At 41.0% G+C, this 16,607-nt stretch overlaps 2 protein-coding genes across 2 annotated transcripts in view; both read left to right on the forward strand.

Annotated features, from left to right (window-relative positions):
- The window catches only part of LOC103912808 (cytosolic phospholipase A2 epsilon-like), a 33,473-nt gene extending 28,305 nt beyond the window's left edge, over positions 1-5,168 (forward strand). The window contains exons 15-20 of the mRNA XM_009319215.1: positions 629-766; positions 1,043-1,150; positions 1,994-2,185; positions 2,663-2,832; positions 3,902-4,088; positions 4,960-5,168. Of these exons, the coding sequence (XP_009317490.1) occupies positions 629-766; positions 1,043-1,150; positions 1,994-2,185; positions 2,663-2,832; positions 3,902-4,088; positions 4,960-5,168 (1,004 nt within the window). The remainder of the gene's footprint in view (positions 1-628; positions 767-1,042; positions 1,151-1,993; positions 2,186-2,662; positions 2,833-3,901; positions 4,089-4,959) is intronic.
- Positions 5,169-8,507: 3,339 nt separating this feature from the next.
- LOC103912845 (cytosolic phospholipase A2 epsilon-like) overlaps positions 8,508-16,607 on the forward strand; it is a 25,653-nt gene continuing 17,553 nt past the window's right edge. Inside the window, exons 1-2 of the mRNA XM_009319252.1 lie at positions 8,508-8,534; positions 10,103-10,175. Coding sequence (XP_009317527.1) covers positions 8,508-8,534; positions 10,103-10,175 — 100 coding nt within the window. The remainder of the gene's footprint in view (positions 8,535-10,102; positions 10,176-16,607) is intronic.

The raw sequence follows: 16,607 nt of genomic DNA on the forward strand, positions 1-16,607 counted from the left end.
TCTAATCACAAAAAAACCTTTTAAAATTTCACATAATAGTGACTAACACTTAAAAATAAAAAATCCAAACATGTTTACTCTTTAGAATTTGTGTTCTCTATATATTTATACCACAGAAGATGCCAAACTCACAATTTATCCTGGTCACAAAAACTTTGTAACGAAACTAATTCTTACGGTGGTTCCACGTGGTCTTGTTTTGAACAATTAAAGGAAAAACTTTGAATTTTTGGGTCCAATGGCAGGACAATCACTATTTTCTCTAGTATTAATTTTCACAGTGTCTGTTTAATATGAGCAGCTGAGGACATGACATCAGGTAAATGCTAAGTTCTCTGTCACTGGTGCCCTTAAGGGAACAAGTATAACTGAGGAATACATGCTTTTCGGTAAGATTATCTGCACAGAACGCTTATAGTTTCATTCAGACCAGGGCTTTTCTGCTGGGGATTGCTGTATCAAAAGACGTATATTCTCTCAGGGCAATAGTACTGCTATAGCTGGTGAACAGCATATTATGAACTAGCCAGTGGCTTTCTCATGATTTGTTCCTGCTCTCTAGTACTCTTCTGTTTAGCAATAGTTAACACATTATTGCCTTTTCATGATCTGGCTGCTGTCGCTGTAGAGTGGCTGGAGTTCACTCCTTATGAAGTCGGTCTCTTGAAATACGGAGCGTCTATTCGCGCAGAACATTTTGGAAGTGAATTCTTTATGGGAAGGCTGGTGAAGAGGCTCTCAGAGACTCGGATCTGCTACATGCAAGGTGACTATTGCCTAGAGGGAAAGGTGGCCTACTCGAGAGGCAGCTGTTGTGAGTGAGCACGTGGTCTGTGGTGGACTGCCCCAGGAAGACACCAGCAAACAGGCTGGACAGGTGTGAGTTTGCATTAGCAAGGACATACTTAGGAAATATGCCCACGAAGATATTCATCCAGCCAGAAAGGAAGTATCCAAGGGGAAGGACTGAAGGCACATATCAATTAAAATTCTTCCAAGACTACTTCATCAATCAGTTTCTATTCTCTCTTTCACATTACAGGAATGTGGAGTAGTATATTTTCCATAGATGTGATGTATGTCTGGAATTTGGCTACTGATTCAGAGGACTTCTGGTGTAGATGGACCAGAGACAGAATAAAAGATATCGGTGAGATGTTTTTGTGGTTTTGGTGGGTTGTTTTTTTTTTTTACCACCAGTATATATTGCTTATAGTCTGTGCAGAGGTCTAATGCCTAAAGAGATGCTGTCAAAGTCAGGGAGAGAGAGATGAGGAAAGCAAACCAGAGATGTCAGCTAAGAAATTTTTCTGCCTGATTTAGAACTAAACTGTGCTTCTTTGGCAAAGCTTTAGGAAAGCTGCACCTTTTTCTAAAGGACATATAGACATGAAAACAGCCTCCAGCAGACATGTAAAAATAATGTTGTATTAAGAACACATCTTAAGATTGTTAAGTTAGGATATGTTCCCCCTTGGCCACTAATACTGTCAGCAGAGAAAACATCTCTTGCAGAGGGCTGTTTTCTCCTCTAAACTGCCCATGGAGAAAGCTCGCTCTTGCTGTTAATTGCACAGGGAACCTGGAGTGACTGGCCTCCTAACTTAGCTAATGTTTGCATCTGGGTGATATTCACATGCTTTCTGAAGGTGTCCTGTTCAAAGGCCAATGTTGTCCTCCTGTATGTTTTGGGACTCGGCTCTCCCCTGCACGATGCGCTGCAATAGAGGTGGGCATCATTCGAGGAAGCCTGGAGTGGGAGGTGGTGCTTACTGCCTGGCAGCTTGCTGCCTGCAGGTAGCTGTCATTTAATTCTCTGTCTAATGCTGAGTTTTATTTGGTAGCATAGATCTTAAGGGCTTATAACTGCATTTGATTTACCTTTGGGGTGGGGGATGGTGACAACTGTGTGTATTAGTTACTCCATTTTTTAAAATACTGATCATTTCAGAAAACTGTCCTAAACTCAGAACTACTTCTTTCCTTCTTGCAGAGGAAGAACCCTTTCTGTCCATGAATCCCTATGAGGTAGATACATGTCTGTTCACTCCCTCGAGCGCCCTCTCCTCTGCTCTGCGAGATGTCTTAACAGGACGCCCAACTATTGCACAGTATCCCAATTTTATCAGAGGCTTCCAGATGCATAGCAAGTACCTGGAGAGTGAAGGATTTTCTACCTGGAAAGGCACAGTAACTCAGCATGTTTTTCAGTCACATTTTGAGGAGGGTTAGGTTTGGGAATAATTCATTTAGGATTTCCAATGAGGAGGAAGAGACAAGACTGACTTCTTCTGAAATTCCGCTTCTCCTTTCCACAAATACAAGACACGGAAGCCAGATTTGAACAGCATTTCATTTTTTGGGGGGGTTGAAATTGAATTCAGTTGTCTGGGGATTGTGTTCCAGTGGACAAGGTGAGCTCAGCCTGAAGAGGCAGGAGGGATCTCCTTTTTAGGGTCAAAGCTGATTGAAATGTCCAGGAAGGAAGGAAAGAAAAAGCTGTAGTGTGTCACTTACTCCTGTAAATCAGTGCTGCTAGTGAGTCAAGGGAAGGCAGGGAAAATGGGGGGCAAAATTCTCCTTTCTTTACTCTTTAACTTTCTGCAGAGGAGCAGTCAATCTTGTTTTTTATTTGTTGTAACGAGAAATGTTTGTGTTTCAGACACAGTGATAGACTCCTTCCCAAATAAACTGATGGAAACAGCAGACGATGAGCTCTCCCTAGTTGATACTGGTTTTTTCATCAATACCAGCTACCCACCACTTTTGAGATCGAAGAGGGAGGTGGACGTCATCCTGCATTTAAATTACAGTGGAGGGTCCCAGACACTGGTAAGAAAAGCCATGATATCTGAGATGTTTTTCCTTCATGGTCTTTTGGTCTCTAGCACTCGTCAGTTAAACCATCTAACTTTCCAGTACTGGAATGTTCCCAATGGACTAGATGACCTTTAGAGGTCCATTCCAACCCAAACTATTCTATGAATGGGAATTATATGATTAGTATATGATTTATTATTTAGATTATTAGGTGATTTATTTCTCAGTAAGTAAGAAGGATATTAGAAGACAGTGATGGATATAGGCATTTTAAAATCATCAAGGTCTTCACGGCAGTGGATCCAAGAGTTTTTGAAGAGCTGACTGAGGAGCATTCTGGAGCTCTGATACTGATTTTGGTTATCCTTGAACTGAGCAAGTTACAGAGGCAATGGAAAATCCTGACAATATTTTAACAGATTAAATGGGAAAACCTATGTGTGTCTGTTTATCTCATACCAGTCTTAGGGAAATGTACTGGCTGATGCCAGACTTGATTAATAATGAAAAATAATATAATTAGTGTTGCATACATAATGAGAATAATATAAAAATAAACATAGGCTTTATAGTAAATACAGCTGTTAAAGTTTTTTTTCATGAGCTCATAAGGTATGTTGATAAATGTATTTGTTAATAGGGAGTCATTATCAAACAATCACAAACAATGCAGAGGACAGAAAGATTGGGAAGTGGTAAATAATGAAGAAGTCAAGACAATTATGCAGAATAATCTGGACTGATCTGTTCCTTCTCCATTCCTGCAGTTTCTTTGCCTTCCCCTTCTGAACCTGTTTCATTGGAATTATAAAATCAGTCCTCTGGCTTTTGGCTCCATTTGCAAGCTCAAAGAAAGTGACTGTTTTCTTGTTTTGCCTAAAGCAATGCAGAAAATAAGATAAGCTGCAATGTCTGGTGTGGTTATGGCTGTTTCTGTCTGAAACTTAACATCTTCCCAGAGGAAGATTCAAGCGTTAGAATATTCATGTTTGCTGCTGGAATTTAAAAAATCCAGGTCTCTGGATCTTTTTTGAGTTTTGATTCTTTGTATTAATTTTATTTATTTTATTCATTCATCCAGCCTCTGGATCAGATTGCAAAGTACATCTCGGGGCAAGGAATCCCATTTCCCAAAATTGAGATAAGTGAGGAAGACAGGGAAAACTTGAAGGAGTGCTATGTGTTTGAAGATGCGGACAGTCCACAAGCTCCAACGGTGCTCTTTTTCCCCCTAGTAAACGACACCTTCAAGAAATATAAAGCTCCTGGTGAGTCATCTGTGGCTAGCAATTTCAATAAAAAGTCACTTGCCTAGTGTCCCCTCTCCATTTAATATCTAATGTCTCACTGTCATCTCTGACCTTCTTTCCAATGCTGGCATTATCAGCCTCATCACTGACAAAAATAACTGGTCTGTGTCAGCACGTCTGAACTGTGAGAACTCCAGAAGCTTTCCTAATACATTTGAGATGAAAATAGGCGTTTACTCCACAGGACTTACTAGAGATAGTATGTAGTTAAAGCTCCCAAAATACATACAAGAGGGGTGGCAGGTCCTCAGCACAAGCTTTTATACTCTACAAACATGCACTTGTTATGCACTGCTGCTTGCGAACAAAGGTGGAGGCAAAACCTTCTGGGGGTTTTGGTGGTAGCCCATTCATCTGGGTTTTGTTTACGTATTTACAAGTAATCTCCCGGACTGAGGACTGAGTGGATTGAGGTCTTTGTTTTTAATATGAACTATGTCCTCTGTCTGAGTGCCATAATTTCTCCTGAGCTTTCAGTGAGAGGGTTGTTATTTCGTCCGGTACAAGAGTATCTTGTTTTCCTTTTGCTTGCACTTTTCTAGTTTGGGTAACAAAGACTTTTTGTTTTCCAAGGAGTGGTCTACAAGTGCTGCTGCTGATAATCAATGTTGTTCTCATTCCCAGTTGTTTGGGTTTACATTATTTTTGGACAGTGGCTTGATCCAGAGGCTGGAGAATACGGTGCTACTAGACTACTTTTATGTCCCTCTGGCAAATCATCTTTCCCTCCAAATCTCCCTTTTCTACCTATAATTACTTAAATGACTGATATGAGCCACATACTGCAAGAAAACCTTATTGGTGCATCTCCTTGTGATTTGCCCCTCAGGTGTGGAAAGGACTCCTGAAGAGATGGCTGAAGGCAAAGTTGATGTCTCCAGTATCCTCTCCCCATTTACGACAAGGGAGGTGTGTTTCAGTGAAGAGAATTTTGACAAACTGGTGAAACTGACTGATTACAATGTTCTGAATAACGAGAAGTTGATAATTCGGGCCTTGCACTTGGCAGTGGCACGGAGGAAGCAGCGCAATTATTAGCCACTGCCTGCTAGCTTTAACCTTCCATGTGGTATTTCTTGGGTTGTCTATTATCTGGTGAGATTAAGAAGTTTGATGCTTGGCAGTGTTAGGAATTGCATCATCCTGAGGATGTGCTGGACTCCAATTCATCTTATCTACGTGATTGTTCAGACGAACAGATTGGTATTTACCAGTGGTTTAATCCAAAACAAACTTCAAGCAGCAAATTTGTGTTTAGTTTTGTTACCTTGTTACTTTACCAATTGATATATGTATTCCGAATAAACTAATACAGTGTTGTGTAAGATAATAATGAAATATGTGACACATTAAAATGTGACTCAAACCAGTATTTATATGTTTATTTTCTGTTTGGCAGAACAGCAATCCTTTGAACTGGAATAGCTAATCCATTGTGTTGGTCTTGCTTAATTATTGACACACTGAAGGTTGTCATCTCTGATTTGTCTGTCCACTATGAAGTTTTTATTTAACTGGCTTTCTTCACTAATATTTGAAAATAAGTTTCTTAAGTTACTATCAGTGTTGTAAAAATCTATACAGTTTTCACCATCAATAAAAAGTACCCCTGAATTAGGTCATCTTTGTTGCACGCGGTCAAATGAATTCTCTGAGCTGCTGTTCACAGAACCACCTATATTCAGCCTAAGTAGTAGTCATGTTGCCCAACTTTCCTTTCATTTTCTCTTGGAGTTGCTGCTGACTGTCCTGTCTCACTCATCTTCACCTGCCTTGACTGTTCCTGAAAGATTACCTTGCAGTTTCTCCCAGTGTTTCGTAAGATGGGAAGTGGTTGCTAGATGTTTGCATAGAGTACGGCAATGCAAGAGGGCCTTTTGAGCTCCCTTCCAGCCATAATTTTTGCAACTGTTCAACACTTTCCTGCAAATGGTCTTTCTGAAGGGGTTGTCCTGAGAGAGTGGTTGCTCATCATCAAAAATCCTAGAGGTCTTCTGGGGGAAGGTAGCTGCCAAAGACTCTCTTCTCACAGCTCTGCAACAGGCAGATCACAAGCTCAGTCTTTCACAATAGCAGCCCTGCACTGTGGAGCTGTGATACAGAAAGAGGCTGGTCACAGCAGCTCAGAAAATGCTTGGGATTATCTTCCTTTTGATGATAAAAGGCTCCTACTGTTGCAATGAACTTCAGACTGAGTCACCAGGGCAGAATTGGTGTTGAGATCAGAGTCTTGATTATGCTCAGAAGTGACAAATTTGTTTGTATGGAAAAAAGTTCTAGGAAATGGATGGGAGAAAAAGATTTCTCTCCTATGGATAAAACAGCTGGTGGTGCATCCTAGAGCAATTTGGGTGGTGGAAGAGGAGGAGTGGGCCATGTTTTTCACCTATGAGTATGTTCATTGTGTTCATGCACCTGAAACACTTGAAAGAGCACGGTATAACCCTGTCTCCAGGTACAGTATTGCATGTTTAAATCTAGATTATTAGCCTTCCATGTGTGAGGCAGCTGTAATTGTGCTTCAGCTCCAGGACAGTAGAATATCAGTTCATGGGATCCCTCTGGGTATTTTCCAGAGATATCTTTGGGTTTACTCCCATGGTTTCTAGACCTTTTTGCTGGAAACGAAACAGAGCAGGATGGAAGCTGTTTCAGTCTGTTTTACAGGGGAAACTTACTCAACAACAGAATGGAAAGAAGCCAGATAGGTGCATGACACAGCCTGAGCCTGATTAACCCTGCTTTTCATCAGAGCTAATTAGCCCATCTTCTAACCATGACTAATTACTGTACTGACATAGCTGTGCTGCATCCCAAGTCAGCATTGGGCTATCTCTGCATTGTGTCCTGCTGGCTGATATGAAACCTGCCTTTCCCTCTCCAAGGGAGTTCCTCCTACTCTCAGATCACTCTGTGGCTCTTTCCTTCGGCTTCCCCAATATTTCAATATCCTCTGTTTGAAACAGGGTGCCAATAGTGATTTAAAAAAAAAAAAAAATTCCAGATCATTGATAAAAACATGCAGCAGGCTTAAAACTGAGCTGTTTGCAATCTCTTCAGGAATATTTCCCTCTAAGGGTACCTTCCTTTGACTACTGCTTTTTGTGATCTGGTGGTTACCCATCCTTAATCTGTTTAACATCTGGATAATATTTGTTGCATCTAGTTCTTAAGTTAAAGTGTCTTCAAATGCCAAATGTTTTATGAAATTCAAATTATGTCATGTCTGTGAAGTTATCTCTATAAATCAGTTCTCAACTCATTGCAAAGTGAAATGAGATTATTTTGAGTTTGATTTTGCTGTTAAATTTCATAATAGCAGGATGATGTTTTTAAAAAAAATCTCCCATTTTGTTACCTCTTGTGTACTCACTTTTTGTACTCCCTCATTGAGACCGGGACCACCTCACATAATGCTAGCAGTGCCCTACACAGTGAAGCCTTATAAATGTGAGGACATAAAGAATATGTGAGAAAATAAAGAATAATTAACATTAATTTCAATATTAATTTCACCCTCCCAAATAGATCCTATTTGGGGTTATTCACTCAAGCACCTTAATTCAGATGCACGAAGTAAAAAAATTTGAGAAAGTGAGTGCGCTTTTAAAGCTTTGCCTTTACAATGGAAACTCGTACAGTTTCAACAGGTGATTGGGGAATTGTTTCATGCAGTATTTGTCCTGCAATAACTGCTTGGCTGAAAGACAGCTTACCGCCTGAGTCGAGCAAAAAGGAAAGTGAGATGGGGATAAAAAAATTCTTTCCAATGTGTCTTTAAGCAAAGACCCACCTACTCCCTATAAGCAATAAAAAGCTACAAAAAGTCTTCTGCACAACAGTTTGTTCAGATCTTTGGTCAAAGAAGTCCTTGTTGCCCACTCCTGGGCAGCCAGATGGATCCTGGCTGGCGCCAGCCACCTCTACACAAAGGACTGCAGTTTGACAGCCCTCCAGTGTGCAAAAGCACTGTGGCCTCCTCAAGAAGTGATGGGGATGCTTAAAAGTATAAAACATTTGCTCAGTGCCCATAACTGTGAAGGGAAGATCCCCTTTGGGTCTCGATGCAGCCGTAGTTAGAGGGACAAAGACCATCCTTCTGCAGTGCCGGAGGCTGGGTGTCTGTGCCTTGGTGCAGGTGTGCAGAACGCACTCACCTCCTGGCCAGTGAGGAGGAGGAGGAGGAGGAAGAGGAGGAGGAGGAGTTAGGGATTGCTCAAGTGGTGGTGGCGGGGTGAGGCAGTGCTGAGTCAGGCACTAACACACCTGCCTGCCTGCTCCCGGCAGCTTAAAGCACGCGAAGCTGCCTGGCCGAGACTCCTCTGTACCCATCTGCTGCCACATTTCTCACCTGGCTCGGACGCGGAAAAGACCACCATGGGGCTGTTCTACAGTAAGAGCCAGGTAAGAAAAGGAAAGAGGAGGCTCTGCGATGAGCTGTGCGGGCAGCCCCCTGGCGGCAGAGGGGACCTGCTGTGGGAGGTGGCGTTCCACCTCCTATACCTTCAGCTCTGAGGTTTCTTCTTCAGCACCAAGGCTGAGAGCAAAGCGGGGCTTCTGTCTGGGTTTTGTGCCTACTTTGTGTTTTGGCCTTCAGGAATGCAAGGACTTTAATGCTGCAGTAATTTAACTATTTTGAAAATCCCCAATTAAAAAAAAAATAAAATCTTTTTGTACATTGCTGTTGTCCTTCGCTTCCATCCAACTGGGCTAGGCAAAACAACCCATGGAGGAAAAATAAGGAGGTATCACTAATGTCAACGAGTGCATGGGGAAAGCCAGGAAACTAATATTATGCGAGGTGTTAAATAGAGCTCTCTTAAAAATTGTGGGAGATTTTGGGCATAAGGGAATGAATGGTGACACATTGTTATATTTTGATCTACATATCCGTTGCAGTGATATTCCCTGCTCTATAGGTAGTGTGCATGAACTGTCTCTTATATGTGTTTGTTGCATCACTACAGTTTCACTCTTTTTTGCTCCTCTTGGTTGTTGGGTTTTTTGTTTTGTTTGTGATTTTAAGGATTTTTTGAGGTTTTTTGGTTGGTTTTGGTGGGGTTCTTTTTGTCATTTAGAGCATTAAATGTGCAGTTTTTCCTCCTTTTATTCCTTTAAAAAAGACAATTATCTAGGGAACAAAGTACCTTACCTTCAGCCCCCATACTTTTGATGAAGTACCATGTTTGTCTGATCCTTGCGTAGGATGAGAGAGGATGACAAAAACAAACCAGTTTTCTGGCAGGTTTGTTAAATGTCTTTTGATAACCACTTAGGTTTAGGTGGTTTCCCAAGATTTCCATCGATACTTTCCTGAGAACTTTGCTTAAAGAAGAATTCGATGAGCTGAATTATTCAGAGAGAAATAATTACAGAGTTGTTGCTTTCACTCCCCCCTACTGAGCAGTCTGGGACAGGCCTCTGGAAGACACTTTTCAGGTCCTCATTGTCTGAGAGCCAGCAACTGCTCTATGTGAAACATAACAATGGAGTTATATGGCTATAAACAGCTGATGAGCAGCATCGTTACACCATGATATCGTCACTAATTCCTGCCCTGCTAGATTGTCTGCTATTTGTTGTGAAATATAGTGGATATATATGACATCCTTTGAATTTGCACAGACCAAGATGTGTGTCAGCTGTATTAATAACACAGCAAGGCTCACTATCATACACTTCTCTGTGATTGGGTTGTAAGAGTCAGACACCTCAAGTTGAGGATTACCACAAGTTTCCTCAGAATGGAAAATGGAGGTCATCAGAGGTTTGGTCTGTAATTGAATGTACATTTTGGGTCTCTGGCCACACCTTCTGGGAAGAAGGAGAAGACAATGCACAAGGAAGAATCTCAGTTCAGAAATGTTTTGGATGGTTGGAATTGAAACACTTAATTCAATGCTATCTCTGACTGTGCTTCTGTTCTTTCTCTCTGCATGCTCATCCCACGCATTTTGTATGCTGTTCAACAGACAGAACCCTCTCCATGCAACTTGCTCACTGTAAAAATCATACGGATGAAAAATGCCAGGAAAGCAGACTTGTGTGAGTATCTTTGCTATACCTCTGGAGCATCCGCATGCTTGTAAGACTACTCAGAATATAACCAAGTGTCACAAACAGTACAGAGTATTTATAAAAGGAGAAAGAGAGAAATTGCATGACTGTGGTACGCTGAAGATGAGGTAGCATGGTTAGAAGATATTATTTATTCTTATATCTTTGCCAGTGTTACGCTGAAGTCTATCCACCGGTTGTAGTTCAGAAGATGTTTGCACAGAATGCATAAAATGTTTCACATCTGAATCTGCAAAGAAAAGTTTTTTATTCACAGGGAAGGCTGTAATAAGAAGTTTAGATGGGGCACTTCTTTCTATGGTTCCTTCTTACAGTAATGTCCACCTTGTGCATCCCTGGGCCTATCACAGAATATTTTACGTGAGCTCTGGACTGTATACTTGACATCTCTAACGGACTGTCAAATTTGATTCAGCCATTGGAACAGCCATGTTTCACAACTTAGTTGAGGGCTCACACTGTTAGCTTTTTCTATTCTTAGTTATTTTTACAAAATCTCCAGGAATGATAGTTACGTAAAAGTTTATTAATGCTCCATAAATATCTGAACTGCAAAGCACTGGGGAAAAAGGTATGAATGACAATCACCTCCAATCTGAGGAGATGGCTGATTGTCCTGCATTTATTCATTTATACAAATAAGAAGGTCTGAATCCAAAAAGTTTCTATAGGAACCAGACCAAGCTAAATTTGTTCAGTTAAAATGATGCAAGACAAGACATTTGTTTGGGGCTTTCCAAAGTGATTTGCTTTGAGTTCTGCTATAGTTTCTCTAGAGACCAAAGGTATATGAAGAAGAGTTTCTTGCTCTGATTTTTACTGAAGAGAAGTAAGATGCTTTGTTGTTGCTGAATGTATGGGGAAGAAAAGTCTGTATGAACCTTCCCACTGGACTACTTCTAAAGGGTGGAAAGGAGATTTGAAGCTCAGTTACAGGCTGGAGAGAAACCCCTTGCTACAGCTAAAACCTATTTGAAAGTACAAACGTGCACTCTGAACTGAAAGAAAGAGGCATGGAAAACTACAGCCCTTAGACATCTCCCCACATAATCATGTTCTATTAAACCATCTGCATGATAATGAGCTTACCAAACTTCCTCTCCACCTTTTTCTCATCTAGATCAATGCTTTTTACTTTTGTCTTGAAACTATTTTTATTCTGAAGGGAGTTTCCTATGTTTTGATGCTGTCCTTCCCAATACTAGAAAGTTTCTAGGGCAAGGGACAGGTGCCGAAATTCTCAGGCATTTCTGCTTCCCAGACACGTCCCACCAGCCCATAAAGCTGCTTAAAGGAGCAGTTTGAATGACAGAGGTGCTTTCGGAGTGTGGCACAGGGTCTTCAGCAGCAGTAAAGCCACAGCACAGGCTTTCCAGGCTGAGGCTGTTCTGCCTTACACTTTGAAGCATATACTGGATGTTGCCTGCAAAACAGAATGACAGACATTCACCACCAACATTGCCAAGCTATCATCTGTTTGAAATGGTAGTATCAGTCAAAATATTGAGGGGAAAAAATTTGCACAAACAAACCAAAAACAATACTTGCAAAATGTGAATGTTTTGCTTGTTGGGTACTTCCATCATATAGGAAAAGAAAATCATACCAGTCATAAGCCACCTTGCTTATGCTTAATTGTTGAATCTGGTTTTGATTGACAGCTGCTTAATTCCAGTAACATTTGATTTTGCTGAGTGTAAAATTTGCATTTTGCAGTTGCATTTATCAGAAAGATCTGCTTTTAAACCATTCCAGGACGTAGTTTTCTATGCAGCCAGACTTGTAGAAGTCACATATTTCAATGACATGCTCTTTATCATATAAAATGAACCTATATTTCAAATGTTTTAATAAATTAATTTAACCTCTGGTTAAACTCACTGGCAATGTAAAAGAAAGTGCAAACTGCATGTTGGTAACTGTATGTGACTTTCACTGAGAAGCAGCAAAATGGGAGGCTTAAGATAAAAAAGTGTACCACTTGTACAAAGTTTTGCTCGTTTGTGTGTAAAACTGGGGGAATACTGTTGAGTTGTTTCAGCCATCTTTACAGTTCCCTAGAGATTAGCTTGACACAGCCTTAGGAAACCCAGAAGCATGTGGACCTCCATCACCAGTGATGTAGACTTCTTTACAGTACCATTTTCCTAACACTGAATTTTTTTCTCATTCTTCCTTTTCCCAGCTCTGTTTTTGTCCCTTTCCTTTTCCTGCAAACTTTTCTAAATAGAACAAGTTGGCAAGTGTCACCTATTTCTCAGTAATCTTATAGATTTTAAACATTTTAAATCAGCTCCTTCTATGTCTCGCCAATCATGACCATCCTTTTGTTTCCCAAGTTAATCCCATTTTGTTATTTTCTCCTCTCGATCCCTTCTTGCACTAGGTTTCTGTAGAGTTTTTGGATCACTTTGTTTAATACTCATCTAGTGTTTAGAAGGTCTCTCAACCTGGTGCTGCAGGTTAACTTCATTATTGGTCTATCTGCTCCATTTTCCAGGTAATAGAGATGGGAAAATTAATTCATAACAATAGACTCTCAAAAACCTCACTAACATCTCCCACAGAATAGATAATACAAAACCTTTAATGGAAGTTCAGTACATAAGGTAGTATTTTTATTTAAGACAATTTAAATTCATTCTGCTTTTTAAACCCTGAATCTCTTTAATGCACCTTTGCGCTATTCTGTCTCTTCTTCCCACTGATCCATCAGTGTGTAAATTATAACGCTAATTTCCACCTGTGTATTGATGCATAGCTGATATCATTGATACCACCTGTGAATTTAGTGCCTTGTTTGTGTTCTCCTCATTTTCCCTTCCCACTGAGCACACCCACGTCCCCATCAGGCTCCTTGGGGCTCTTGATATTCCTGGACCTGTGAACACTTGCCGGTTCCCAGATTTGGGTGTGTGTCCCATCTGCGTCCCGACTCCCTAATGGGATGAGACTTGGATGTGCACCAATCCAACCCATCCTTAAAAACAGGGCTTTCTCTGCAGAGAATTTCAGATTTCAAGCTCAGCCTCTCACAATCCTTGGGCAAGTACCATAGGTCCAGAACAAACAGAAGGACATGTCTTTTTGCAGCATGTGGTTCAGCTTGGGAACTCCCCACGGCAGGAGATCATGGATGCCAAAAGTTTATGTGGGTTCCAGGTGGAGACTGGACAAGTTCACAGAAGAAAAATCCGGTGAAGGCTGGCTTAGGAAGTCTCTGGATCTTAAATTGTGAGGGCTGAGAGAGCATTATATGATGCTTGCCCTCTTATACTCTTCCTTAGACACCCACCACTAAACGTGGGGCATATTCTCCTCTGACACTGATGTCCATCCCTAACAAGACCAAAGATCCTTCCCAAAAAAAGGCAAAGGGGCTAAAGAACAAGATACTGGAGAGAAACAAAATTATTAAGTGGCATTAACAAATGAAAAAGAAAATGAAACAGAGCATTAAGGGTTATACAAAAAGGTAAAAATAGGCAACTGGATGGGGACACTAAGCTGAGCAATTTTAAGCCATCATTCCCTGCTTCCTGAAAACATCCAAGAGCCCTCAGTGGACACTGCCTGTGGGCGCTGGGCTAAATTGACCTTGACTGTGGTTGAGTTAAAAATATTCTTCAGCATTTTCTTAGTAAGAAAATGATATTTTTTTGAAGTTTTTAAGGAGGTTTATTTTTTTTAAATTAGGCTTGTTAATTTTGAAAACTTCCAAGTTTTGGAGTTTTTTTAATATAAGGCTTATATTATTTCGGGTACAATATTTTACAAAATTATTAAGTATGTTTTACATCTTTATCAAAAACCTGTATTTTACGGCATTGCAGTAGCAGGTCTGCCATATATGAGATCCATTCATGAAAAGGCCCTTGAGATCCTGAAAAGAAATATAGCCAGTGAAATACATTATTGTTCAAGGAACTGTGGTCCAAAGTGATACTTATTGCAGGAACCTGCAGACTTCCTCCGGTGTTGTGTTCTTGCGCTGTTGTTATTGTTTCATTGTTATGTATTACTTCACCGTGTAAGCAGTTGTAATCATGTACCAACAGCCTATTGTTTTACGTGCTGCTTGAAATCTCGTTATAAAGTAAGAGGATGTGGACTGATAAAGCTCGACAAGGGAGAAAACAGGGAAAAAGAAGTAAGGCTATTTAGCAACATCTCAGCAAAGGGATGTTTTAAGGAGGGATGTAAATGAGACTAGTGATACTGTTTTAGGGATACTTGTAGGGTGCTCCACCCAATGTGAAGGGCAGGGTGGGAGAAAGTGTGAAAGCTTTTTACTGAAGTTTAGCTATTAGGAGATTAATGTTGAATGCTCCCTGGAGGCGGGAACTGATCTCCCAGGACTGAATGAATTCTGATAGTCTGACTGTGAAGGGCCCTGAGAAGGAAGATGTTTACTTAATTTTTGGTAACCCACATTTCTTGTTTAAAAGAGAATATAAAAAGTTCCAATCATCTAAATTATCTAATATTCTCCACTCTAGAAAACAGCAATGCCTGCCTGTCCACCCACCCTCAGCCAGATCTCTGCTCAGCTCCACAGTGTGGGGGGAAGAAGAGAAATGCTTTTCTCCGTTGGTGGTGATAGTTTATATTTCGTGACATGGATGGGTCCAAGTGAGGGGAGATAGGATCAAGGAGATGATCTGGGGAAACAGTGTTTGAGACCACATTCTTTGTTTGGATCCCTTCAGCACAATAAGAAAAACTATACCCTAACAGTCATGAAAAAATCAATCTCCTAGAAATAGCCTCCATGTGAGCACTTAAAGGCAGTCCAAGAGGAGGAGGGATGTCCAGGTTTCTGCCCAGGTTACACGTGGGCTGGAGGTTGCGTCTGTTAGCATCAGAAAAGGAGGTAGAATTAAAATTAAAAATTTTTGGTTTAGTCCTGTTTGAACTTGAGCTGTCTATGAGACAGGTGAGATTTTTAGCTCCAGCCAGAACAGCTGGTGCCCTGCTCTTGTCTGGGATGCAGCGTGGTGCTGAGGCTATGGTGTTTCTGAGCATGGGTCATGTCACTGTAATGCTTTCTAATGGTAAAGCACAATTAAGATCCAGTCCTGCTGCTATCCTGGAAGCTAATTAGAAACTTAGTGTAATAACTGGACAAAGAGACCGTGTTGTCATAAACACCTGCTGCCACGCCTGCTTTTGGCAGGATATTGCCCCACAGTGATACCACAGCTGCCACCCCAACCACGTTTGGCGGCTGCTCATGTGTCATGGTCCGGGGGAGGGACACAACAGATTGCTGCTGTGAAGCTCTGCTGTACGTACCGTGTGTGAGCGTAATCGCCATAGTTAGGTGGTGGCTAGGCTTACGTACCAGGGTAATGATGATTTGCTTGCATGCGGCTGGCAATGAGAGCCTTGTACGTGTACATGAAGAAGCGCTTGATACAAGGCAATGGGATATTGCGGCGTGACCGACTGGCTTGGGCACAGGATACGCTGTGGGGTTCCAGTTCTCACATCTGCTTGTGCCTGGAGCTGGTCGGGCAGAATATGGGCCTGAGGTATCCGAGATGTGTAAAAAAGGTTCCTGGGTGTTGTAAGTGCCTCCCTCATAATAGCTGGAAAATACTTCACGAACAAGAAGTAATTAGGTTTCAGAGGACACCTCTGAAGTATGAAAGGCATCACCAAACACATTTTGCAGATGGGAAGAGGGAAGCATGTCAGAAGTCCCCCAGAGAAAGTCAGAGATCTAAATGAGAAGTAGGGCTGTGCTGTCTGACAAATAGTTGTTTCTTAAAGGTGAACGATACAGTGCAGTAGCAGACAGTGATCAATTACAGAAAAAAAAAATTGATGGGCTTTCGAAATAATACTTTGTTCTTTGCAACAGACGTAGTCAGAGCGTGTATTGCTATTTGGGAAATGTCAATGAAATAAACTTTGGATCACTCAGACTTATGCATTTGTGTCCTTCTGATCCTCCTCCTAGTGGGGACAAGAACTGACAGCAGTGTGTGTTAATATCAGTCTGGACTTCCCAAGAGCCAAAAAAGATTTTCATATGGACATTTCCTGTATGCACACAGAAGTTTGAGAACTATTAGGACTGTTAGAAGCTCAGGTGATCTCTGTGTTTTGATATTTTTTTAGAATTTATATATCCTTGTATATATCACAACTATCTTAATCAGTCAAAGTTACTCTTTTTTCATTCAGAGTTACTCAAACAAAGATGACTTAAGTCTCAGGGGAGTCAGGGGAAAAAAAAAGTGGCAGGCTTTGTCAATTCTTCAGTTACACATGGAGTACAATAAAGGGCCTAGTCAATTATTCCGTGTTTCCCAAAGTCAGGTCTACTGGTAAAACTAAGTGGGACAAGACTTAAGTCTATTCAGATGAAGGTGTGTCTGCTATGCAAGGCAA

Source organism: Pygoscelis adeliae, unplaced genomic scaffold, assembly GCF_000699105.1.
Source record: "Pygoscelis adeliae isolate BGI_AS28 unplaced genomic scaffold, ASM69910v1 Scaffold22, whole genome shotgun sequence".
Lineage (NCBI taxonomy): Eukaryota > Metazoa > Chordata > Aves > Sphenisciformes > Spheniscidae > Pygoscelis > Pygoscelis adeliae.